This window comes from Ambystoma mexicanum, chromosome 4q, assembly GCF_040938575.1.
Source record: "Ambystoma mexicanum isolate Mex_15411 chromosome 4q, UKY_AmexF1_1, whole genome shotgun sequence".
NCBI lineage: Eukaryota > Metazoa > Chordata > Amphibia > Caudata > Ambystomatidae > Ambystoma > Ambystoma mexicanum.
In genome coordinates, this window is record NC_090928.1 from 582,611,737 (window position 1) to 582,637,442 (window position 25,706).

The following is a 25,706-nucleotide window of genomic DNA, read 5'->3' on the forward strand; positions in this document are numbered from 1 at the left end:
CGTGGCCTGCCACCTTGAATATTCCGAAGCCCCACTTTCTTCCTGTGAACCCCCTCTACTATCCTCCTGCAGACAAGGCACTCGGGTGGATGGCATCACCATGGATAACCCTCATTACAACAGCCAGGACTGAAGTGGACCAATCGGCTGATGCAAAGTGACTATATAAGGGGGTGAGACGTCACTGCCTTAACAGAGTCCTCTTTTAAATCTTTTTGAGAAAGCATCTTGATTCACTTGAGAAGCATTTCACTGAACCCTTGCTGGAGTAAAGGCTGCTCAAATTCCCATCCTCTGTTTGAAGACCGGGAACTGCAGGGATGGTGCCCGGAAAAGGAAAGCTGAAGAAACCCCATTGAAAATAAGGGGAAGTGTGCAAGTGGCACGAGGCATGGGACAGGAACCAGTGAAAGACTGGAAAGCAGATAGATTAAAAGGGTGCCAGAAGCACAGGAGGAAAGTACAGTACTGTGTGCTGGAGGCACACCAACAGCAATAACAAGAAAGTGAAGGAAAGAAGGAAGAAGGTGAAACGAAGTATCAGAGTGGTCGCGCATAGGGGAAAGTAAAGCTACGCATTCTCTAACGTCTTAGATACATAAAGGATAAAAGCAGAGCCACTTGAGAGAAGGTGGAAAAAGAGGGGAGCTACACTGAAAAGTGAAAAGGAAGCACAACCCCTAAAGTGCTTTGAAAGAGGGTTAAATCCAAAAGAGAATTGTGTCTTGGAAAAGTGAATCCTGAAAAGCTGAACTTTTGTGTTTTGTGAACCTTTTTCGCCAGAGAGGCCTAAGTGTGGGTAGGGAACTCTCGGAGGCCTAAAGGAACTGTGAAGAAACTTGGTGAAGGGAGCCCAATCAAACCTATGAACTTGTGTGAACTGATTTTGTTTTTGAAGCTAAAGGAACAGTGTCTGGAGGATTTGAAGGGCTCTTTTTGAGCTGAACTATTTTGAACTGGCAAAGCTGAACCTGACGAGAAGGCCACCTGAATCCTGCCTTGTTATATAGTTCTTTTTGGAACACTTTTTTTCTTGTTCGAGAAAACCTGCACAACTTTTGTTTCAAGAGTGAGGGCAAGCATAGGTTTGACACAGGCAGATTTTGTTTTGGGATTTATGGACTTCAACCATCCTTAGAAACATCAGATGGGGCAAGATGGGCATTATACCAACCTTGAGTATTTTAATGAAGGTTTTTAAACTGTTTTCTTTGTGTTGGTGTATTCTCAGGATACCATGCCGGTCTGACAGAAGGTGAACTGAATATTGCAAATGAACTATTTGACATTTGGGAGAAAGAAGCTGAAGAGTAACCTTGAGCTGGAAGTAGCTCTGAACTTTGTGCTTGAAATCCCATTGAAGTTTGACAGACAGACTTTGAGTTGAACATACTACAGACATTTCTTAGTTTTCTTTAGGTAGAAAAATTCCCACCTTAGTATAAGGCAAGATAGGCCTTAATCCATCCTGACATTTACTTAAATAAAACTGTTGTTCTACTTTGAATCTGTTGTCTGTGTCTCCTTCCATGATGCCAACCTCAGTGTCCAGACCTTCGTGTGCTGGAAGAGGAAGGGAAAGTAGGAAATACATGCCAGGCGCACAAGGAGGGAGGGTTGCCGCGGGGAAAAGATGTTTTGTGATAGCATGTCCGTTCTGTTGGGTGGGCCATGGTTTTCCAAAAGGAAGGTGGCAAATCTATCCTAATTTGTTTTGAAAGAACTTTTTACCTGCAGACCCCTGTTCTTCAAAATCCAGAATGTCCTCGTCTCCCAAAGTCTGCATTCTCTGTGTATCTCACTACAATGGTGGGCTGTTAGTGTGTTTAATAGTTTGTCCTTTTAGTTTAATTGAAGTCTTTTTTTTACAGAACCTTGATTGAACGCTTCTTTTAGTTTGCTGCTCACACTATGCTGGAAAGCATAGCCTGTCCTCAGCCCATCCTACCTTCAAAGACGGGAAGCATACTGCTCCTGTTTCCCCTTTCTGATTAACATCACTGCTGTTCTTGTAATAACGTGGGACTGAAAAGGAGCTTAAAAGCTCTATTCCTTCCTGCCAGGCAGTAGTTGCTTCACCTCAGCAGCATAGCCAAATTGGAAACCTGCTCACAACCATACATATAGTTATTATGCTCACAATCAAATTTGATTCAGGGAAGGATTTAATACATTTAGGGGAAGCAATGTGCGTGTCCCTTGCCCCCATGTTATATATTTTACTGCTCATTTATAACACACTTAATACCAGCAAGTGGTTCCTAAGCGCAGGATCGGGATTCGAACCTGTGTTGCACCACGTTGCCTTGCCTCCAAGACAAACATGTTGCCCCTGAGCTATCCTTCCTCGCCTGACTGGTAGTCCTGAGAAAAACCTATGCTTTAAAATACCAGTACAGGGTGAAACGTATGCATGTCGATCTTGAATGTAGAATGTTAGAAGAATGACCCTCCCAACCCCTTCCTTATCTCTTCGCATGGAGACATAATTGAGCACATCACCGTCCATCATATTATCCCACACGTTACTTTTATAAATTGTTTTGATGTGGTCAATTCAATTGTTATAAAAGTATTGCATCTTCCTGTGCAAAACGAATCTATGTGAATGTTTGGTAGAGTAGAAGTGGGGATTGTTTGTCTTATAGGCTCTTGGGTCTGAACCAAAAAACCTCTTTGTCACTGGATCTTGAATGGACCACTACGTCAACCAGTGCATAAGTACACATAGGGGTTCAGATACGATTTTTATGTGGGAGTATTTTTCTCTGTTGTTTTGAAGTTGCCACTATAATTATGTTTATGGAGTAAAATATCTATTTCTTCTCAAAAAGGGGGGGTATTTGACTTTCGACTAAAAATACATTTGACATCTAATGCACATTCTTATTAGTAATCCATGATTTCTGTGTGCCTAGTAATTCATGCATATTTTTCAAGTTCCTCTTCAGATTAGGCAGTAATATTAGGTCTGCTCCCAGTGACACCACTCTGCTGGTGCCATCCTTGTAAATATTTCTACAGAGCTGTGTGGATGGGAGCAGGGGGCTGTACCCATTGTAAGTTTGGTTGGTAGTATCTGTACTCCCAATGTTTTGATGTTGAGAGTATTTGCCCATTTCTAGAGAGAACCAGTGTCTGGTGCACTGCGTATCTGTAGGGCTGAGAATTCAACACAGTCGGTCTCTGTGAACACATGGCCAGTTTTTGCATAGCACTATGTGATCATGGAAAACATGAACTGATCAACAACTGTTCACTGACAGCATGGTAAACTAATTATAATCAGTCATTTCCTTCTATAGTTTTTCTAATCCTTATTAGCACCCGGGCTTGGGAGCCAACCAATCAGGTTGCTCGGCTCGCAGGCTGGATCCCAAGATCCCAGCCCGCCATCTTCCCCCTCCCCTTCAGTCATAGTTGCCTTCCCTCCCACCCTACTTACCTGATGTCTTGCGCCAGTCCCCAGACTGCCATGGAAATGCAGAGGGGCTCTGTATGAAGCTCCGCCTTCCAGATCCATGGCAGCCATTTTAGGTAAGTATTTTGTTTGAATGAAGCAACAAAATACATTGTCAGCATCCCGGGTTTCTGGATTCGAAACCTGGGGTGCTAATAGCAATAATACCTGATCCGGCGGGCCGGGGTCCATCTTTAACTTGGGCCCTGGCGATTACCACCGGATCAGGACCACCGGATCAGGTGTTATCGCTATAATCATTCCATACAATCCATGTAGAATACTGGAAATTAGACAATATGACCTCCCCGATCTTGGGCATCACTCCCTGACCTTCAAATCCCCCCCACTGTTGTCTTCCCCAACCCTTATTTTCTTAGTCACTTGTTTTTCTGCACTGGCTTCCCACCAGAATGCACTGCAACCATCTTCTATTTTGAACAATGCAATTTAAAGGTAGCCAATGACAACCCTGGATTTCAGTTGGAAACTGCTGAATTCAGTTTTTGTCAATAGGATGTCTTCTTGCCTGAGCTTTATTGAAGCCTTGCTCTAGTCCTCAGACAGCAATCTCATCTCCGCTTCCTTTTCTGAGGACGGCTGACTTCGTCTGTAATGTACTTGGAGGAAGAAACTGCAGACAGGCGTGGAAATGTAGCCAGCAGAATCTCTTGGCGTGAATTCTGTAAGCTTTGTCAGCAATGGTAATTTGTTTTCGTTATTGGCTGCTGGGTCCCAGTAGCTCAATTGTTGACGTTTGTGTCTGCATGTTTCCCTGGCCGCTCTTGGCTTCCATTGTAGTGGTGCCAGGCTTAATTAGAAAACCGGCAAAGCTGCTGCACACTTGTGAGAACGGGGAGTGCTTAGTTCTGGCACTTGGCTAATTTATCAGCAGCCTGGAATTAAGAGAGGGGCCTCGGGTCCGCTCACACAAACCTAGCAGCTGCCTGCCTGCATGCTTGCCGCCATCGACAGAGAGAGGCTTGCAGCATTGCCATTGCTCTTTCATGAACACTCCGTTTCAGTGGCCCAGGGATGGAGGACATACGGTTGCTATTTGGGACAGAGTCTTTAGAATAGTTACAACTGTTAATCCCTTCCTGTCCCCTCCCCCCCCAACTTGTTTGATCGCTTTGCCCCATCTGTTTCCAGCAGCACAGAAACTTCCGTGCTGAGAAATGGTTAAACATCGGTTGTATTACATGTTTGATTTGACTTTGAAGTCTAAAGATTACTTTTTTTGTCGAAGCCATGCGACTTGCTCTGTTGGTAGTCACTGTACTGTGTTGACTGTGCGGATACCCCACTGCTCGTGAACATGTACTTCTCCTGCACCTTAACTTGAGCGGATACGTATTTTTAGAATAGTCCCTGTTATCCCGGACTTTTTCTAACACGCCTTGTGGTCCTATGTTATGTCTCTTTGTGCCAACTAGCTCGGATTTGGCTTGTTATTGACTACCAGCAGGCGATTGTGGCAAGTGACGTGCAGCGGGGCGTCTTGCTTACTTAAGGCCCGACCACCTTCGGTAGAAGAGATCCGAAAGCCTATGACAACACTTTAATCACTTACTCTCATTCATTTAATTTAAAGCCAACCATGCTTCTAGGCACTGTGTCAAAAGCACCTTACTTTAATTTTTGGGAGCTGGCGCCGGATGGCAGACACCACATTCTCAGTAATTGAGATTGGTGGGTTACATGCCAAACGGGAGGGCATATCTTCAGAGACTGCAGAGTTGCACCTATGATGAATTTGGGGTTGCTACAGTTTCAAGGTGTCTTCGTTAATTCACGATGGGAAAAATCCGCCCACATATTCTTCCTCCATCTATTAACTATTTAGCGTGCAGAAGGTTCACACCCACCTTTATATTCTACCTGCGACTACTAGGTGTTTAACATTGCTACCCAGGGTTGCTTCAGGGCCATTTTAGGGGAGGACACTTGTCCTGTCAAGTATGGATTCCACGTCTCTGGTCCCAGATCATGAGGCAAGTTAGTGCTTGAGGAGTATAGAGGTTTAACAGGTAGTTCAGTAATTCCCCTCTCCTAATAGAGGGAGGCCTTAACTTGATCTTGGCACATGAGCACTTTAGCATGGGTAACCACTGTCACTCAAATCCGGAGATACAGGCTTACCTGTATCCTGTGATGGTCATGCCGCAGGGTGGTGACCCTCAGAGCGGGGGTAGGGTAGGAGTAGTGCCTGGAGGAACAAAGGCAACTAGTCAGCATGGCAATCCTAGGGTCTCGGAAAGGCTCCATTACGTCATTGTTGAGAAGGCAGGGTGACTACCCTGGGAGGCCCCACAGCAGAAATGGTGCCCAGGCAAGGTCAAAGAGGAGGCAGGCATCCCTGGATCATTCTGATCCAGAATAGGGATCCTGGCAGGACAAACAGACATTGTAAAGGATGGCCTTGGGCTATTCAACTCTTCCACATGTATTTTGACTAGGCAGCTTGGTTTTTCTTTAGGAACTTGAGCAACCAAGACCTTCAAATACAGCAGAGAACACTGGTGGTCCAGGAAATCGGACATCGTCCAGAACAATTTAATTATTCCAGATAAGATTTGGAAGTGAGAGTATTGTACTATATTTTTTAAATTTGGAAGTTAAATGATTTTTTTAGGGAGTAAACCTATAGGAGTAAACATGTAAGTCCAATTCCCATTGACAATATTTTCAAAGCGTGGAAAGATGTTTTAATTGGCAAAACAGAAATGTTTTTGTGATAATTATTTCTTTGCACCTAGATATTGCACATTAAAAGATAAATGTTTACTTCTTCCGATCAGGCAGTCCTTTTAGCCTGTGGTACGGCATGCACTCCTGGTCCAAAGATATCCTTGGAGCTGTGCGGTTGAAAGCAGGGGCACAAGGTTCTACGTGTCTTGTTTCCCACTTTTTGTTGGGAGCATTTGTACTCCCTATTTTTATTTTTGGGGAGTATTTGCATATTGCTAGGGAGTAAAAGTGGCTGATATCTTTGACATGTTGAGAAGAAAGTTGCCAATCTCAGCGTGTTTCTCACATCCGCGATGGTCTGACGTCATCAGTAGAATGTGTAAACTCTATCGGCTAAGTTCTCATGATGATGGACATACCGTTTTAGAACATGCTGAGTTCCTAGGTGTCTGGCTGTATGGATTCTGGTGAGTTCCATTGGTTAAAGCATCTTGGCGTGCATTGATCAAGCATGGTTGGGCCATTTCTGGTTTGATGGACATCCTTATGAATAAAGGGATCGTTCACACAGCATGCCCTCCAAGCGAGGATAGCGACATCCTATCCCCATGGCATAGACTCATTTCGGACACTGTGTAGAATATTTTTGAATATATATTAAAACTAAAAGTATCTTCATGAATAGGGAGGGCACCCCATTCATTCCCTTACTTGGATATAGTATGATCACTCTAGAGTGCACTGCCAGTAAACATTTGCAACAAATTACTTTTGAGTTTTCATATGTTAACTGTATGATTCAGCGTGGCTCTAAGGAGCTGAAATGAAGTCCTTTAGAATCAATTTCCATATACACATTGTTTCTAAACCGTGGCAAACTTCACGCCTAGCTTTCAACAAAGTACTCCTACTAAAACCCAACTTTGTTTTTACTCCTTCCAGTGTAATAGGGTCAAAATTAATTAAGAGTAATCAAAATGATTCTCTTGCTGGTCGGTCAGTGAAGCACAGGCTGTGTTGACTAGAGGTCCATCTCTTTTGACCAGCAATGACTTGCCTCCATACATGATAACCAGAAGTCTGCAGCTGGGTCCAGTGTCATGTCCCTGAGGATGCTTGGATGAACATACCCTGCCAGAAACGTTCTCATGCGACATATATCGCGGTCCTGGGGACTTGCATGATAGCATTGCAGCAACTGAACGTTTGCCAGAGAAACCATGCGTTCAATTCTGGCCCTGCTGTGGCGGATTGAAATAGTTGAGAGAGATTTGCAGATTCTGAAGGGCGGTCGATGCATAGATATGGTCCTATTTATCGCGGGGCAGGAGGAGGGGCCTGCAGCATTATGTTGTGGCTGGAGATTGGGACGGTGCTGTTGCTGGGCAGTCGCTCTGGCCTTGCCTTGGTCTGTTTCAGATTCTTGCCTTGCTAGTAATGTGCCCCGGCAGGGAGGCTGAGCGAAGTACAGTGAGTTCATTCAAGAAACTTGATGACTCCATAGTTCTCACCGTGTACACTAGGCTTGTTTATTTTCGCTATCTTCCCGAAGCTTTCGCATAATTCTTGTCCTCTTTGTGATATGGTAGTAAAACGTGTAATTGACGATAAGGCTGTCATTTAATGTGTTTGAACAGTTGGAGAGCTAAGTTCGCCGAGAGCAGGAATGATAACATGGCCTTAATCATTAATAAAAACAAGTTATGTCACAATATCTGCTTCAAATTTTGGTCTGATTCTATACATCTGTCTCGGGACAAAACGTGTATTTCCCATTTTGTTTAAATAACTGTGTAAATAAGCGAAGTATGGAAGCTGGACCCGGATGTGCGCACATTATACATTTAGTGCCCCAATGCCAGAGTGACCGCAGTGAAGTTAGCTGAAGCATCAAGGGAAGAGAATAAATGCAGAATTAGGGGTGACCAAAAACCATACACATTATTTAGACTCGGGGGAGGAAATTACAGGAATAAAACAGCAACACTTGAAATGGTGTAGAGCATCAAAACGTGCATTGATGTTTTTCCAAATATAAGCGGTCTTCATCCAAGCACACACCATACTGTGGACTGCTGGACATCTGAACTGTACAGTAAATATTCTTCCGGCCAGGGATACAGCGCTGCGGAGTCATACCAATGACAACTGTGCACGACATAGAATTGGAAGTGTCATGCCCTTGCTGGCCAGCAGTTCAACCAAAACTTGCACCTCCCTCCCCAGTCTTCTCTAGTAACAAGACTACACCCCTTTGGGACCCACTCACCTGCCGCGGTTCTCTTAATAGTGACGCGTACTACAGCCATTTTCAGAAACGGTGAAAAGACTGGGTCATAGTGATCACTCCTAGAAGGGTCCAGCCTGTACCCAAGCAAGATTTGACCCACCACTGTTGCCATGCACATAAAGCCTTCTACGAGGCTCTAAAACACGCCAGGTAGAAGAGGCATTGCCCAAAGGGGAACCACATTTCTTAGCTCCCGCTCCTTTAAGAGTGCATGTAGCTCCGCCCAGCTTTCCTTCCCATAGTGAGTTCGCGGTCTCTCATGCCACATTCCACAGATCGGCATCATTTCCTGGATTTGAGTGTGCGGCGCCAGGAGTCTCTGACCCTTTAGTATGCACCGTTCCGCCCATACCAAAGTCAAATTAGAGTCCCAGAGAGACCAGAACATCAGTCCATAGAAAGAGTCTGACCAAAAAAGGATGACTCGGGAGGATAGCTCAGGGGCAACGTGCTCGCCTTGGAAGCAAGATGACACTGCGCGACACAGGTTCAACGCCATGTCCACGCTTGGAAACCTCTGAGTGTTAAATACATTACAAATAACTTATTATTATTGTTATCATCGTCAAAATATTGATATGTTGTATTTTACAGAAATGTAAACACGTACAATAATCGGCAACCAGGGTGATAAGTGTCTCATTACGGAGTAGTCATTGCGTCATAACTCATAATGTGTGTGGTTTGCCAAAAGCATCTTGCATACATGTTAAATAAGAGGTCGCAGACATGCCGGTGCCATTTTCTTTGGGTTTGAAGGTAAGGTGATGTAGCGGGCATGTGAGAAGCTGTGCTTCTTTGTTTGCATTGATGGTCTGCACGGGGTGAATGGAGGGTTTGACCAAAATTGGAGTTGCTTCACTGCCGCCATTCCTAGTCGACGCTCAGGGTTACAAAAGATCTTAATTTCAGAGGGACTTGGAAGCACCACTAAAATACTCACTTTGCTCCTCTTTCCCCCCACAGAGTGAAGACTTTCATATATACACGCAGTACTGTACCAACTATCCAAGGTAAGGACATTGTTTTACAGTCCCTGGACCTCTTCCACCCCTTCCTTCCTACTGCACTATAAGCAAGGTTGACCATCTCTGTCGTGATGTTTTTACTTAATTAGGATTTTTGAGCTTTCCTACATTCTCTTATGGCCTGTTGACGTCAGCATCTGTGCCTCAGAAGCGTAGTTTTGTGGGTGAGGTCTGCATTTGGAAGATGAGCCGTGAATAGACAAGAGTACATTGCAATTGTAGAGAGTCGGGTTCCACACTGTGGACATGGCAAGGGTTTGAATGTTGAACTTTTAAATGTTTTTTCGCTTGAAGAGCCAGGCATGCATAGAACCTCATTACGTGTGTGCCGGTCTGGTAGAAATGCTGGTAGTACTGGAACCGACATTTTTACTGGACCGGCGCACTCAGTTTTCTGGTAGGGGCATTGAACTACTGGCAGGCCTGACCTCCCAGGTGTTCAGGACCCCACTGGCAAAGAATTGCCCCAATCACCAGCCCAGCACCAGTACTACCAGTGATGGCGATTAGGGCAAACCCATTCCATAGAGTCCTATGGGACTCAATGGTATGGGAACTTACAGCTGTTGCTGGCACCCGTAATATCCGATAACTCCGGAATATGAGGCGCTGGTAACGCAAGTTTGCCAGTAACCCACTTGTACTACCTGCCTGTTACCGGTAAATTTGTAATGAAGACGATCGTTTTCCTTGTAGCAATGGGACTGCAGACAGTAATGTTGCCAGCATTGAGTCCCTTTTAAAATGCCCATTCGGTGCTTAATTTTCACTATGGGGAAAAAATACCCCCTCTTCCTGTGAGCAGTCAAACAAGCTCGACCCCTTTCCTTGTGGAAACAGTGCATTTTAGAGCATATTTTACAAAATGATTTCGAAAAAGATTCATAGCCTGGTCTCAAAATAGAATATCTGAACCACAGTCCCGTGACCTGCTGTGCCATCTTGCAGCCTTGACTGTCACTCAACTTTAAAGAATTCCTCATTGCAGTTGCGGGTGGATCCCTGATGCTGCTCAAAATCACTGCATTTGCAACAGTTCAGCTGTTTCACCTGCAGCATTGCTCAAGCGCGCAGCCTCATTCATGAAGTAAAGTCAGAAGCTGCAAAGTGGAAGCGTCTCTTCAGGAGCAACGTGTAGTTCCTGCCCCCATTGCTGCAGATGTAAGGGGGCAGTTGCCCCTATTGCCTCCCTGTACACTCAGGCCTATGTGCACATATGTCACCTACCAATATTCTTAGCCATGAATGCATCAGGGCATTATTGCAGATATCTGGCTGCACCCAGGCCCTCCTAGAACTGCCCTTGTGTGCCTAGTATGTGTGTCCTTACTCGTAGAGAAAGGCCCCTGACCCCGGACACATTCTTGAGCCACTTCTGCAGTGAAGGCACAGCCGCTTGGTCTATATTGGATTGCATTGAAACTAAATCGGTCTCCCTTATTTACTCCTGGAGTGGAGGGGGCGGAGCATCTGCAATTATCTGAATATACATTAGCAACCTAGACTGGAACCCGCACTGTACATGGCAAGGCAGCGCCATATATTGTACGATATTAATACATTGCATTGGTAAAGGCTATTTTAAAAGTTGAATGCATCTATTGATTAGCCCAAAGACCCACTCCTGGACTATGTACATGGCGTGGAAGGGTGGAAAAGTGTACAATAATGTTCCTACAGTGCATCCCGCAATGAGCAAATCAGAGGAAAATCCCATCTATCCTGATAAAATTGCAACTTTTGGTCAGGTGCTTCCAAAAAGCGGACAGTTAAAGCATCTTAACAAATGAAAGAATGAGCACTGAATCACAGGGAAGGAACGCTTAGAAAAGGTGCATCTTCAAGGTGTGTCATGGGGAGACACGGGCAGTGGATATGGCCAAAGAATATGTGCTCAAGATCACGCAGTGGGCAATACGTATCACACAACCTGCACACAAACCCCAGGATGTGCAAGTGGAACGTGATACACATATTTTAAAAGGATGTGGGGTAAGCCCTTAGAAGCTCCTTATGATTACAAAGAAAGTCAGAAAGCTCCTCACCCGCAATTACTGATACAGGGGACTGTCAGCGCTAGGCCCGCATACTGGAGAAGCAATGACAGGATCTTTTAGCCAACACCCTTGATGGTATTGTACAAGGTAACTTCAGGACAATACTCACGAGGATGAGAAAAACCACCTGGAATGTCAGCAAAGCCCACAAACCCTGGTGATCAAACAGGGACCCGGAAAGATAATTACAGCAAGCCGAGGATAACTTAATACATATGACTCTTAACACGGGATAAGTAGAAATAGTGCTTAGAGAATAGTAAGGAAAATCTAGGCATTCATGCAGGAGCTGGACTTAACAGGAAAAGAAAAGCACTGGAAAGCGTTAACTGCAAAACTGAGGAAGACCGAAAGGGAATCCAGGAAGCAGAAAATACTAATAAACTCACTAAATTCAAAATCCTGGAACAAGAAATAAGAAACTAGGAACTACGCACGAAGAATGAGAACATGTGACCGGTCACAACCAGGAACACTGCAACAATGACCAGCTCTGGGCTGAAGAAAAGAGGCTTTTGAAGTTGGCGAAATTGAAAAAAATGGCTTTAGAGATGTCAAATCACCATAGCACAGTCGGTTCAGAAGGAAAGTCAAATAGGAAACAAACCCCAAATCAGGCCCCCACATGGCGGCAACGGGAGTGAATGGAACCGATCGTGACATGGTGGCCCTTGGGTGCATAAGAGAAGGGGAATTTCGCTGGCCCGTTGGTGCATTCTGAAGTGTAGACCAAGAGCTGAGAAGCAACTGTTGCTTCGGCTCTTAGTTTAACGGCATAGATTGGAGATGTTCAATCTCCGAAGGTGAGCCAGACTGAAGCAGACCATCTTCATCTGAAGGTACCTTGGGGCTGTGACGTCGCCTCTTTTACTAGGAGCCAGCATAAGCTACTGCAATGAGGGGCCATAGGCCATTCTCGCTTCATACCTAAGATGAGTCTTCCAACAGCATTCTGCACTCCAGTATATAGACTATTATCCTCCAATCGAGAGGGGATTATTGCACTCCTTTCTGTGTGGTGGCTTACTAGAAGGATTGAAGTGGGGATGCTCGCGAGTTTAAGTTGAAAGGTTTTTGTACAACGCTCCTATCATGGCTCCAAACAAAGCCAATGTTTCTAATTGGGGCAGACAGTGGAGGCTTGGCATAGAGTATCCATCTTAACTGCATGTATTACAGCCTTAGCATTCACCAGGATCTCCGTCTTTGAGCCATTGAGCTTAAGGCAGTTGTTGGCACATCCATACTCCTGTCACTTCCAATCCTTGTGGCATGATTGTAATGTGGTCATCAAAGTCTGAGATGCCCGGGCACACGGGCCTGTATCTGCACAGGTATGAGATGGACGCGTCTGGGGTCTAAGAAAGTATCCTAGCTTCATGTAAATGTTAAACATCAGTTCAGTCAGTGGCACACATGTATAGATGCCTCTTGATTGTCGCACAGAAGTTAGATTCACCCCAAACTACTTACCAAATGCCCCCACCTAATGTAAGTTGACGAGCATGTTCATGGCAGGGGTGCAGACTTTAAAACAAGGAGCTTTTTGGTGAGCAGTGCACTGCTCCTGTAGCGAGAGGGACTATAAGGTTATCCCTTATTTATATTTGCACTTATTATTTGCCCATAAAGCACTTTCACCAAAGCACTGCACATGAGCAACAAAAAGGGTACAAATTCCTACCACTTAATAAGAAATTAAAATATTTAAGTTGAAGAGGAAGAGAAAATATATTGGCCCTCATTACAAGTTTGCCGGTCCGGAAACAACGGTGCCGGTAAGCTTACTGGCACCATTGTTTCCAGACCGGCAAACTACGAGTCTGCAAACGGCACCCGCGCGCAGACTTTCACGGAAGCACTGGTACCGTTATTAACATTGCTGGTGCTTCCGTGGTCCCCACTCTCATAGGGTCCTATAGGACTCTATGGGAATGGGGATCAACATTTTACCAGCGCTTGACTTACTGGACTGCTGGGGCTGTAATGCTCAAGTGTTTCCGGGAAGTCAGGCTGCAGTAAATCATTTACCGGCGCGGTTTCCGCCGGACCCGTAACGAGGGCCAATGTGTTACTAAGGAACAGAATGACAAAAGCGAGGCAGAGGGACCTAATCGAGAGGGGTAGCAAGTTGCAATGTTTAGAAGTAAGGAGAGTAAAGGAGCGAAAAACATGATGATGCGTAAGGAGGGCCAGGAACAATAAGAAGGAAATGTGATTGGGATTAAAGATCCTTAGTAGGAAGGTAAAGAAATGAGCGGAGAGTAGTAGGATGGAGCAAGGCCATAAAGACGCTTATAAACAATGCAGAGAAAATTGTAACACAGGCGCAAGCTTCAAAAGTCAGCAGGCAAAGAGAGGAAAAGAGCAGTGGAAATGGATTCACGAGGGGAATGAGGACAGATTAGTCCAATTGAAGAATTATAAATGGATCATAGAGAAGAAATCTGGTAGGCTGGAAGACGAGAAGAGCAGCACAATAATCGAGAAGGGAAAATATCATTGAGAGAAGAAGCTTAGTTACATGAAAGGAAAGGATGAGTCTTGCAGATGTTATATAATTGAAAGTGGAAAGAACACGCAATGCAGGTGATGTGGACTGAAAAAGAAAGAGCAGAGTCGAATATCGCATCTATGGTCCTAGCAGAGTTTTAGAGGGGGCCTTGGGGAGGAGGAAAGGAAACGACTGAAGGTCCAATTAGAAGAAATCTGCGAGGATGGAAAGAAAAGAACTTCAGTCTTAAATTGCTTTAAAATTTACAACCATCAACCTTCCTTTAGTCCCTCTTCCAGCCAAGGGTATTACCCTTGGTGTGGAAAGCTGAAGCTTTGGGAATATCGCCTCCCATTGGTATGCAATGATCACCTCAGGTTGATCTTCCACTTGTAATTTCTCATAGTTGCAGCCACCTGTTCTATAAAAATGTAACAAGATGGCCCCACCACAGTAAATGGAAAAGGGATTCAGTCCCTTTTCTATTTCTGTGATGGGCCCCAAGGACTGGAGGGAGCGCCAGGACCGGAGCGGAAAGCTCTGTTCCAGCAGCTAAGTGAGACGGGGGTGCTTTATTACTCTTGCAATCCTTTGTACGCTTTCCCAGTACTTTCTCCTCCCCTCACACCTCCCTGTTCTACCAGTCTCCATTTCTGCTTCTGTGCACTGAGGTATTCTCTATACATGTCATTTGTTTTTTAAAAGACTGAATAAATAGAATTCATGTAAAATGATATTGGCATTGTCTTGGAGATCACGCAAAGTCTTATGGATCAGTTCTTCTTGAGTTGTCTTTTCCGGATACTTGCTTTCCCTAACTAAGCCCCTTAAATGGACTTTAATTGGCTGGTGTTCAGCCTACCAACATCAATTAAAATCATGATCAATATGTCAAAGCTTAGTGGGCTTGCATGTTTCATGTAAGCATCCCCGATGAGACTTTGGTGATCAGCCTGGAGTACTTGCATAGACGCTACTGCCACTGTTCCATCTCCTTTTGTGGGGGTGAGATGGCCTCCAAATTGATTTAGCTGCTGCTCCTGAAGCGCTGGATATTCCGTATGTACTTATTTGCACTTTCTGTAAGTGCCACCTTAAGGTACAACCGTGGTTTTCTCTCCACAGTCCTTACTCCATCTTACTACCTTGCTTGGCAATACATTTTCCCACATCCATGTTGTCCCCTCTATCTCCAGTGTTCCCTGGACTCACGAAAAACATGGCCAGGCCCTTCCATACTGTAAAATGGGTATTCATGCCAGTTGGGTATGGTTTCTAGAGAGTGTGGTTGGTCTCCAGAGGCAACATGTTCTGTGCTGTGTTGAAGAAGTTCAGGTCCGTGCCTGACCAGTAACTAGACAGAGGGTACCCCGAATCCTTCAAGAGGAGAGCACTGCAGAACACCACAGATGACCACTCCTGGGAGAGGGCTTAAAATTCCTTACTCTGGCACACCGTTCTCACACTGAAGGAAATTAGAAGAAATGTTTCAAGACTTGATCCGAGACCCTGGCCTCTTATTAAAGTTACTAAAGCAAGATGATATGGTCTGTTGAGCCAACGGTGGCTGAGTGCTTGAGTAAGATCAGCATAGAGACGTTAGCAGGTCATGACAGACGGAGATACGGGTCAATTCCATGTCATGGAATTTTGGAAGCCAGGCTCATGTTGATGTCGATTGGAGTAACTTTTAGAGTCGTCGTAAGGTTACTTCGTCTAAATTTTTGACATCCTGAGAATAGCTGCGATATGGCAGCAGTTGCCAAGATACAGTGGTAGAAGTGTACGAAAACAAGTAGTGGAACTGTGACCCTCGCCATCGGGTGGGGTAGGTGGGAGTAAAGTGCAACACATGACAAGGCATTGGCACCCTGGGTGGGTGCGGCAGCCAATCATCTTGCTCCAAATCCAGGCTGAATCTACCGATGTAAGCCTGGGTTCGGAGCAACCCCAGTGGTCGCCGCTCCACGCACTGTTTTCCCGCCTCCCATCCCGAAATCCAACCCCTCAAGACCCACCACTATCTCCTTAACTTAAATGGGCTCCACTGCCCGGCCGCACCATCCATCCTCCTAACTGTCTGATCATTGCCATGGAAATGGAAGAGGGGCTCAGAGCGGAGCCCCGCTTTCTCCTTCCATGGTAGCCCTGACTCTCCCTGGTCACTGCTGCAAATGAATCAGCGCGGGCGGATTAAAAAAAAAAAGATTGCCTTTAGCACCTCAAGGATTTTCCTTGGGGTGCCAATAGAAATCCTTCCGAGTTCTGTGGGTTTCACTGGCCTGGTAACGGCTGGGGGCCTGGCGTTAAGGCAATTGCTTTGCTCTGGCCTGTAATTTGGGCCCTGTTACTGGCCGGTGAAGCCCACAGAATGCAGGATTATTGCTTAAATGCACTGGGGGCGGATTGATAGCGACTGGGTGGAACGGGCAAAAGAAGGCTGTTGCCCTGTATTTTTTTTTTCTTTCCTCATTCGGTCAGTTATTGGGAGCATTTATATATTGCCAGACACGCTGATCGCAACTGAACTAGAACTTATACCTAACATCTTCTTGAAAGGATGCCACTTCAACAGGAGCCTGGAACTACAAAAGCTTGCATTGCTTTGAACAGACTTTGGTAATTAATTCGAAATGTTGGGTCCAAAGATTTGAAAGTCTTCTCTCCTGTGTCCTAACCAGAGTTTTAGATATGAAAAGTCTATGATCTTCCATAGGCCAAAGGTTCCATCCTGGTACGTAATGCTCTCCTTAAGGGGTGGCAGGAGCAGCCTCATGGGCCTCAGATCTTCAAACTGGATTCTCTACTCTCATGGAAGCTACAGCAGGAAACTGCAAGCAACTTGGACATGATTGCTTTACATATGTCCAGAAATCATTCTGTTTCAGCCACCTGAATTCTGCTGATATGTTTAATTGAAGTACCCAGGAGTCCAAGCGACTAGCCACTAATGCCTACTGCAACTTCACAATCGTCAAGTGGCGTGAACGGGCAAATCCTGCATAGCCACCCGATATTAAAATAGCATCCCTTGCAAATGGTGTGGACTTTTAGAAATGACAAAACACCTTCACAAGTTTCCCAAAAATCAGAGCTGAGTGGGAGTGTGAGGAGATATTCCTTCTTAGTGTTAGCAGGCCGTCCTTCATCTTCCCCAGGCAAAGAAGCCAGCTAGAATCCATCCAGGCGGTGTCATGTGGGCTTTGTAAATGTACGGTCAGATTTCAGTTTAGCTTCAATTGCTATAGGAAGAGTTGTGCTTTAACTTCAGTAATTACCGTTCTGGAATAGTGAAAACGGTTGTAAAAAGTAGTGTAACGGTTAACAATAAAAAATAAAAGCAGTGGAACTCTGCTTCCAACCGTTCCCGCTCACTTCGAGCTCTGCCGAGATCTCTTAAAACCAAACTTTTTAATTTATTTTTTGGGAGAGGGGATTGACTAGTGATTGTGGGTTGTGTTCTCTGCCATTGCTAAAGAAAATACTAGTGAACAGAATACATGTGTCCTGACTGGGCAGTAGCTACAACAGTGGCATGTGGGTTGTAAACATCCTTGGCAGTGTGGGTGTAACGTTTCACACAGCTTCTTTACTTCAGTACAGTATGAACGTTTTTGTAAAAGTGATTTTTGCAATCTAAAATTAAGGGTTGCTGATGGGATTAATGTGGAAGCTCCGTGAACCTTCTTTGACCTCAGTAGCTGTGTTTAATGGATCTTCTTTGTTCTTGCAGGTCAGTAGCTGTATTGACGGACTGCATGAGGAACAAAATGGTGGCCAAGTTCTTCAGAGACCGGCAAGAAGTCTTGCAGCACTCCCTTCCATTAGGCTCCTACCTCTTAAAACCTGTCCAACGAATCTTGAAATACCACCTACTTCTGCACGTACGTTGTGAAGTAGTGTCTGGGGAGGGAGAGCTTGGGGTGATTATTTGTACAGGGGTGTGCAGCAAAGTGAACTCCTAAGTTAATTGTTTATTATTGAATGGTATGTCACAGACCAAACCACCATTCACATTGCACGCACCCACACAAGCCAATGTAATGCAGGTTAAGCTGCAGATGCAGTAAGCCAGGGCTAGTCATTTGATAGCCACACTGTCTTGCTTGCTTGCTTGCTTGCTTGTGTGTTGCGTTGACATGTCAGATAGATGATGCTCTGCCCTCTTCTGCATCACCCCATTTTGCTTGTCTACTGCTTGTTGTGTCCTGCATGTGGGTCTCGCACAATAATTGTCGGTTATTTATTTTTTTTTAGGCTGCATTGTAAATAGCAGTTGTTCAATGTTGAAAGGGCGAAATGTATTTCCCCGGGCAGCGGATTTTATTTAGCCTGTACAGGAGGAAACCGAAAACTGTTTGTGCTTCAGTCTGTGAGCATAATGAGATCAGGTGTAGGCTGTAGGCCTTTGTTATCGGAATTCCTAGGAGATCATCTGTTACTTGCAAAGGCTGCACCCTGGAAGTTGAGGAATACAGGACGGGTGTCCCCTACAATGGTAGGAACTGGGAGGATAAATAATACACAGAGAGAGATGTTCCTACCAGTAGCCAGTTCAAAGATTATTTTGTAATTTCTTTAAATGAATTAAATTCGTTTATTCCAGCAGAAGTTGAGATGTATTAGGTGAAATGTTATTTGCCTTGGTGTGTGCATTAGTCTCAATTTCTTTGTGCATGATTTCTGGACAATGTTATAACATGATTCAACATATGCTTGCATGCAACAGTAGTGCAAAAAAACGTGCTAGAGCAAAAGGCGGGCGTGCCTAACATAGTGTATACATTATTTCATAAAAGAACAACAACACAGAGTGACACAAAGAATCTAAAAAATCTCAGTTACTTGCGTGAGTAGTCTGGGGTCCCTGGACTACTCGTGAAACTATCTTAATTATACACACTGTACCCCTCCACTCCCAGAGTGCAGCTGTGTAGAAATTGTGCGCAATGAGAATTGAGACTAATACTCAAACCAATTAAAACACTTGATTGAAATAAGGCAAATAACATTTCACCTAATAAATCTCAACTTCTTTGAACAAGATGCTGAAATAAACAAATTGAATTTGTATAAAGAAATTATGAAATATTTTCTGAACTACTGGTAGAAATATTTCTCTTTATATTGTGCATTCTGGAAGTTGAATCCGGCGTTTTTCCTTCTGCTAAATGTAGTACAATTGCTTTAATTCACCTTCCTTTAAATATGTTGCTTCTAAACAACTCTATACAACAATTCTTTCTGCAAGTGATGGTGTATCCACGAAGTTCATGTATCTGGACCTTTAACTGTCAGGGAACTTACGACTTCGCTTGGACAACCCCTGAGGAGGGAAACGCATGAGGGTAATGACATCTAGTAGACAGCCAATGGCATGCAATGATTGGCAGACCCGCTGCCTTCAGGGAGCAGAGAATGTAAAGTCTGTGCCTTTGGTAGAAGCAGTGGAGACAAAACCATAAACGTTTTGTAATAGAAAGTTTGAGACCTGCTAATATTGATCCTGGTATGCGAACGACGGCTAAGGGTTGGTAGCAGTGGAAACATACTAAGCCCTTCGTCTAATCCTGAATGGTAATACAATATCTGTAGAAAATGTGTCCTTGAAGTTACCTTTGTTACTATGTGCCCAGAGTGAATTGGACAGCGTAGGTGCTTGGCGGATCATAATGCAACAGGAGCATACTGCTCACTCTCAATTTTTCCTGACACTGTTGCGGAAGTGTTTCGCACCGCTGCAGTCACGGCATGCTTTTCACTGGCAGACTCCCTGTTATAACAGTTGGCTTGTCTCTACCAACTTCAGTGGTATCCCGAACGGTGGGGCCACCCGATGGCACTACTGTGATGCGGATAAACTCCAATCTTGTAGATCTTGAAGCTGTCTGTGTTGGAGACCCTTTCTTTGCTCGCAAAAGCTTCCAAATGGTGTTCTGGTGCCTGGTGCTTTACTTAACTGGTCGTATGCGATTTAGATGACTTAAACTATCTATTAATCCCCCTGATGAAGCAGTTTTAGAATTATTTCATCAACGTCGAAACCGGTCGGTGGTTCCTTTGGGAGTAGCAGGAAGTCAACATTGGCAAGATAGAGCCATTTCAGTCTTCTCCTTGCAACATTTCAAATTATACATTTTTCTAAATATTTTTCTTTTGGCTTTGTTTCATTTACAATTTTCCTCTATGTTGTAATGGTTTTTGTACACAGTTCTATTGAATGTATAGTTTAACTGTGTACATGGATGGATGGATGGATTGAATGTGTTGCATGGGTTGAATAAATTGAATTCTTGAATGAATAATTGCATTTTGCTATTGTTTGTATCTTTCTTGAAGTTTTAGAAATCTAAATACAAACAATTTATTTTCACTTATGAGTTAATAATTCAAATGTACTGTTAATTCATTGTACCAGATGTCACTTTTTCAGATATTACAATTATTGTTCCCAGAGTCTGGTAGACGGGGACCCCTGCCTTTCTGTTTGCCTACTAGGTGCATTCAAACACTGAGCTATCTGGCCAGGATACGAATAACTTAATTCGTGACAGCATTGCCAAACAAAAGCCAAATCCATTTTTTTTTACTAACGCAAATTCAACAATATCTCAACCCTGTGACTTCAATTTCGGTATTGCTGGTTTTATAATGGTTCATAATTGATTGACATAGTCTGACAAGGCGACACTGTCACTGCGTTCCTCCAACTCAGTCCCACCCCACGAGTTAACACACGTACACACAGACACACACACACCCTCTCACACACACTGGGACACTTGCTCGCATTCTGTCTCACACTCTCCACGTGTGGTCTGCAATTTCCAGTGCGATTGGCTTTCTGATGGACCGAGCAGATGTGGGGAGGAGTATATGGTGTAAGTACACGTTATAGTGTAATTTTGTACACAGTATGCATGCAGTTCTGCCATTAACATAAACAAGCTTCTCCACTAATCTTCCTGAGCGTTTTTCCACCCAAAATTATTTTGTAATTGTAAAAGAGTTGGGGTTGGTAGCTATTATCGGCAAACAGGTTTAGGTACTTTCTGCGGTGGATACATGAACACCGCTGTGGTCTTTACATGGAACCAAATGTGAACAAGAAAGTGTTCAGGTTTATACATGCAATATACTTTACATTTAAAGAGGCCACTATCAATGTTATCTACGTAGGCAGATACAATTCCTAGAAATTAGGAAATTAAGTTTCAAGGTGTTTTTAACTGAATAAGTATTATGAGGCGTGCCGCGGGCCACATGCTGTGGGGCGGGGCCATGCTGTCCAGGCAGTTCATGAGCTATTTCGGCAGGTTAGCGAAGTGAGCATTATTAACTTTGCAAAGGTTTTTCCACGAACACACATATACCACATGTGCCTGGTTTTAAACTTTGTAGTCGAAAGTGTTTCTATAGACCTTGAGCTATTTATAATGACTCTTAAAGCGCCCCCTTACCTTAATTACTAATTTTAAAAAAGTCTACATATTAGGTGACGAAAGAGTTTACTTTATCTTCATTTACTAGACCAGCATCAACGTAAAACTTAGAGTTTAGCTTAAAGTTGAAAACAACATGACTATAATTGTACGGTAAGATACAAAAATGGCTTCTGACTCTTATTGTCCAGAGCTTCCTGTTAACGTGTGCTTGTGAAACCAAGGTGCGTCTTTTAAAAAGTACGTTTTTTATGGAGTGTAGTTTTCAAGGGATAACTCGACTTGAAAAGGCAGTAATGAGCAGTGTCTGTACATGGCTTGTGGGTTCACTTCCATGTGTAGGCAGGTCTGATACCCGGGGGAGATGGCTTGGACGGGTAACCTTACTAAATTGAGTCAGCCTTTCAGGATTCAGAGATCGACTTGGGTTAGATGGGGATATTGACGCGTGCACTGATGCTATAAACAGTACATTGTCGATGATGCTGAGTGTTGTATGCACGGGGTGAAGGGACCAGAAGCATCTCCAAGAGATCAGGATAGTCCCGGTGTTCAGGAGTGGCTCAGCCATTGAGCGCGTTGGAGGTTGGCTTTCATTTGTCTGGGCAGTTCTCCTTGTGTGTTTTGATCTGATAGCAAAGCTTGGTTTGAGGTAAAATCAACGTTAATCCCTTTCATTTGCTGTTATTGACCAGTTGTAAGCACAAGTCCAATAGCAGCCCGGACCTGACATAAAGGAATTCTAATATACAACCAGTGTAGTCTTCCTGCATCTCCAGCAACAGTGGCTAGCGGCCATTTAATGAGTTCTGGTTACCTTTCTTACACAAAGCGCATCTCCTTTCACCTTTTATTTCTGTCTGAAGCTCTTCAAGAATCCGCAAATACTGTGCATGATTTTACTGCTTTGTGTCTCTGTTAGGAAATAGCAACCCGCCTTGAAAAGGACATTGAGGGCTATGACGTTGTTTTGGAAGCCATTGATACCATGCAGAGAGTGGCCTGGCACATCAACGACATGAAGAGGAAGCATGAGCACGCCATCCGGCTACAGGTGAGCTGCTCTGAGGGTTTGACAAAGCCCTGAAGTCTGTCCCCTTTCCCATTACAATTGAACTTATTGATTCTGTATCTGTTGTCATTCCAAGTAATAATTTGTAGTCCTAACCTTAATTGGGTTTGGCATAATAAGTGGTCTCACATGCTTATATACTCAAAGGCTGAAGACTTCATGCCATGTGTTGACCTTTTATATATCTACTGTTAAACACTGAAGTGGCTCTACTCAGATTAATCCAAGACAAGGGTTTGTTTACTGGGCTCCATGAATTAAAACTAAAACTGAAACCTCTGCAAATGTACTATTGATTTCAAGCAAGAGGTTACCAAGCTAATTACTGATGTCGGTCCATGCAGGATACGCCAACAGAAAGAGCTACTAAATTGAAATGTAATACTTAATCAAAGGTTTTTAAGACACAAAGCCAGTAGATATCATGTGTTCTGCTTGCTTGCAAGGCCCAGCTGAATGGCAGAGGCACAAGCAGAGACGGGAGCATTTCTTTCCAAGTGTCTTTTCAAAGGTAGTACAAGGGTGTGCAGTGATGAGGTGTGCAGGCACAGAGACCCTTTCAACTCTGCGCTTTTGTTCAACCCGTTCTCCCTTGGCACAGCCCATCAGGACTACATACAGTTAGGCCTCACTGCTATTACCAGTGGAACTTTGCAAGTGGTTCTGTGAATTTAACACCAAGCGCACCAAACGTGGGCATACAATCGGGCTTCTGCCCCCAGTCGAGTGCCAAATGAGGTTTTTTCTGATTGATTGTTTTATTGAAAACATTCTTTGAAAAATATAGGAGATTGTGGGTAAGGGTATATAAGGGGAAGGGGGGGTTGGAAATAGTTATGTTGATTTGTACTGTGCACCGCTACCACCCAGGGGTAGTCTCCGGGCGCTTGCGTGGCTCTGCAAGATAGTTGGAGTGGGGGGTTAGTGGGGGGAAAAGGGTGAGAGGATAGATTCAGAACCAGGAGGAACTGGCATCTGTGAGTGTTTTGCATGTAGTAGTTTTGTGAGAGGCCTCATGCGTTGTAACCGTATAGGTAAGATTCCCTGCCTCGGGTGTGTGGTAGTGCTTTGTGTTGGTGTTATTGTGTTGTGTGGTTATGATGGGTTGGTCCTGTGCACTGGTTAGATAGTGTCCATAAGGGATCCATAGTCACAGGTGGTCATAGCTGTTAGGTAATCTGACATCTTGGTGTGTAGTTGCATTGTTCATGGTTTTCGGACTATGTAGGTGGTTCACTCTAGGTGTGGACATAGTAATGCTTCTCTGTTTATGTGGAGTGTGTCTAGTCCAAGATCTGGTGTAGTGGCATCAGTTATGTCGAAGGAGCAGGAAGGGAAAAGGGTTAGTGGAGTTGGGCAGTTTGTTGGGGCCTCTGGCGCGGCCCTTTGGATGCCGCTTGATGGTATCTAGCCAGGTTCTTGTTTGTGGTTCTTTTGGCCCATCTCGTCTCCTCTCTGGTTTGTCTGTGGTGTTGTTGATGCCGGTGTTCCTTCTAGGTTGTCATTGTCTGCCGAATAGCCAGGTTTGGAGCAGTTTCCTGAAGATGATATGGTCTTCTGCGGTTCTAATTACTGTGGGCATGTTGCTCCAGATGTTAGCAGTTGGACGTGAGAACGCGGTTGTGCTGAATTTCCTTTTTATAGTGTTTTGCCTCGATTTGTAGGTCATTGCTGGATCTTAGTTCACTTCCTGGGCGATACTGGCTAATCCCGTCTTGGAGGAATTCTGCTCCTTGTCTGTGCAAGGCTTTGTGGGTGATGCAGAGTGCTTTGAATTTAATGCACTTTTTTACTGGCAGCCAGTGTAGCCTTTTCCGTGCTGGAGTGATGTGATCTCTTCTGTTTAGTCTTAATAGGATCCTGGCTGCTGTATTTTACACCCTTTGGAGTTTCGTGGTAAGTCTTTTTTGGCATTCTTAGGTAGGGCTGTTAATGTAGTCAATTCTTGTGAGTATCAGGGATATGATTGTGAGGGTTCTGTGGGGGAAGGAGAGGTAGAGGAGTAATCCTCTGAGCAGTCGTATGAGTAAGAAACATTATTTTAGCGATTGCGTTGACTTGCGGTTCCAGTACGTTGTCCATGAGTATTCAAAGGTTATTTACTACATTGGTAGTCTGTGTTCCCATGCTGATCGACAAGTCCAGTTGTGGGTTCCCTCTCTCGAATCCTGCGGGTGAGAACATAATTTCTGTTTTTGCTGGGTTCAGTTTGAGGTTGTTCGTTGTCATCCAGTTGTAGATGTCTGTGAGGCAGTTGTTGAGGTTTTGTTCCTGCGTTCTGTTTGTTTCCATGATCAGTTGTGTGTTGTCTGCGTAGTTGTAGGTGGTAAGTCTTTGGAATTGAATGATTTTCATCATTGGGCGCATGTAGAGGGGAGAGGCTTGGAACCCTGTGGGACTCTTCAGGTTATATTTTTGCTGTTTGAGGTGAACAGTGGTAGGTAGGTTTTGTTAGGAATGTGGTAAGTCACTTTAGTGCAGATTCCTGTATTCCATCAATATTTTTATTATTGTTGCATGGCTGATTGTATCAGAAGCCGCTGTTATGACCAATAGTATGAGGCCGATCGTCATTTGCGTTTATTTTCAGGTCGTCCCATATCGATAGAAGTGCTGATTCTGTTCCTCTAATTGGTCTGAAGCCAACTTGTGATCGGTCGAGTATTCCATTTCTTTCGACATGTTCAAAAGGATTTTGTACACTTGGTTCTCCAGGATCTTTGCTGGGGAGGGCAGGTTGGATATCGGTCTGCAGTTGCTTAGGTCTTCTGTGCTTTCTGATTCCTTTTTTTGTCAGTGGTTTCATGTATGCTGATTTGAAGGTGGACGGTACTATTCCTATTTTGAGTGATTCATTAGGTTCCGAAAGTGTGTTGCTGGGGTTCTGTGATTGAGGATTCCTTCGAAGATATCCGGTGGATAGAGGTCCTTTGGGATCCTGCAAGGTTGGTGTCCTTGATCAGTGTGGCAAAGGTTTCCTCTGTGATTGGTTCTAGACAGAGATGTTTTGCTGTAATCTGTGTTTCATCCAGTGTCTGTGGTCCGGCAGTCGTGGTTGTATTTGCACGGGCTAGGTTGATGGTCTCCTGGATTTTGTCTATTTTTGCTCTCAGGTGGTTGGTGATGTTGTCACAAAGTGTTTGTGTTGAGGTGATGGTGTTTTTGCAGGAAG

General features: G+C 44.3%; 1 protein-coding gene across 4 annotated transcripts in view; it reads left to right on the forward strand.

The window, feature by feature from the left end:
• The window catches only part of PLEKHG1 (pleckstrin homology and RhoGEF domain containing G1), a 360,323-nt gene that overhangs the window by 254,098 nt on the left and 80,519 nt on the right, over nucleotides 1–25,706 (forward strand). For all 4 annotated transcript variants that reach the window (XM_069608126.1, XM_069608127.1, XM_069608128.1 and 1 more), the window contains exons 5-7: nucleotides 9,408–9,454; nucleotides 17,754–17,904; nucleotides 22,385–22,516. In XM_069608126.1, the coding sequence (XP_069464227.1) occupies nucleotides 9,408–9,454; nucleotides 17,754–17,904; nucleotides 22,385–22,516 (330 nt within the window). The remainder of the gene's footprint in view (nucleotides 1–9,407; nucleotides 9,455–17,753; nucleotides 17,905–22,384; nucleotides 22,517–25,706) is intronic.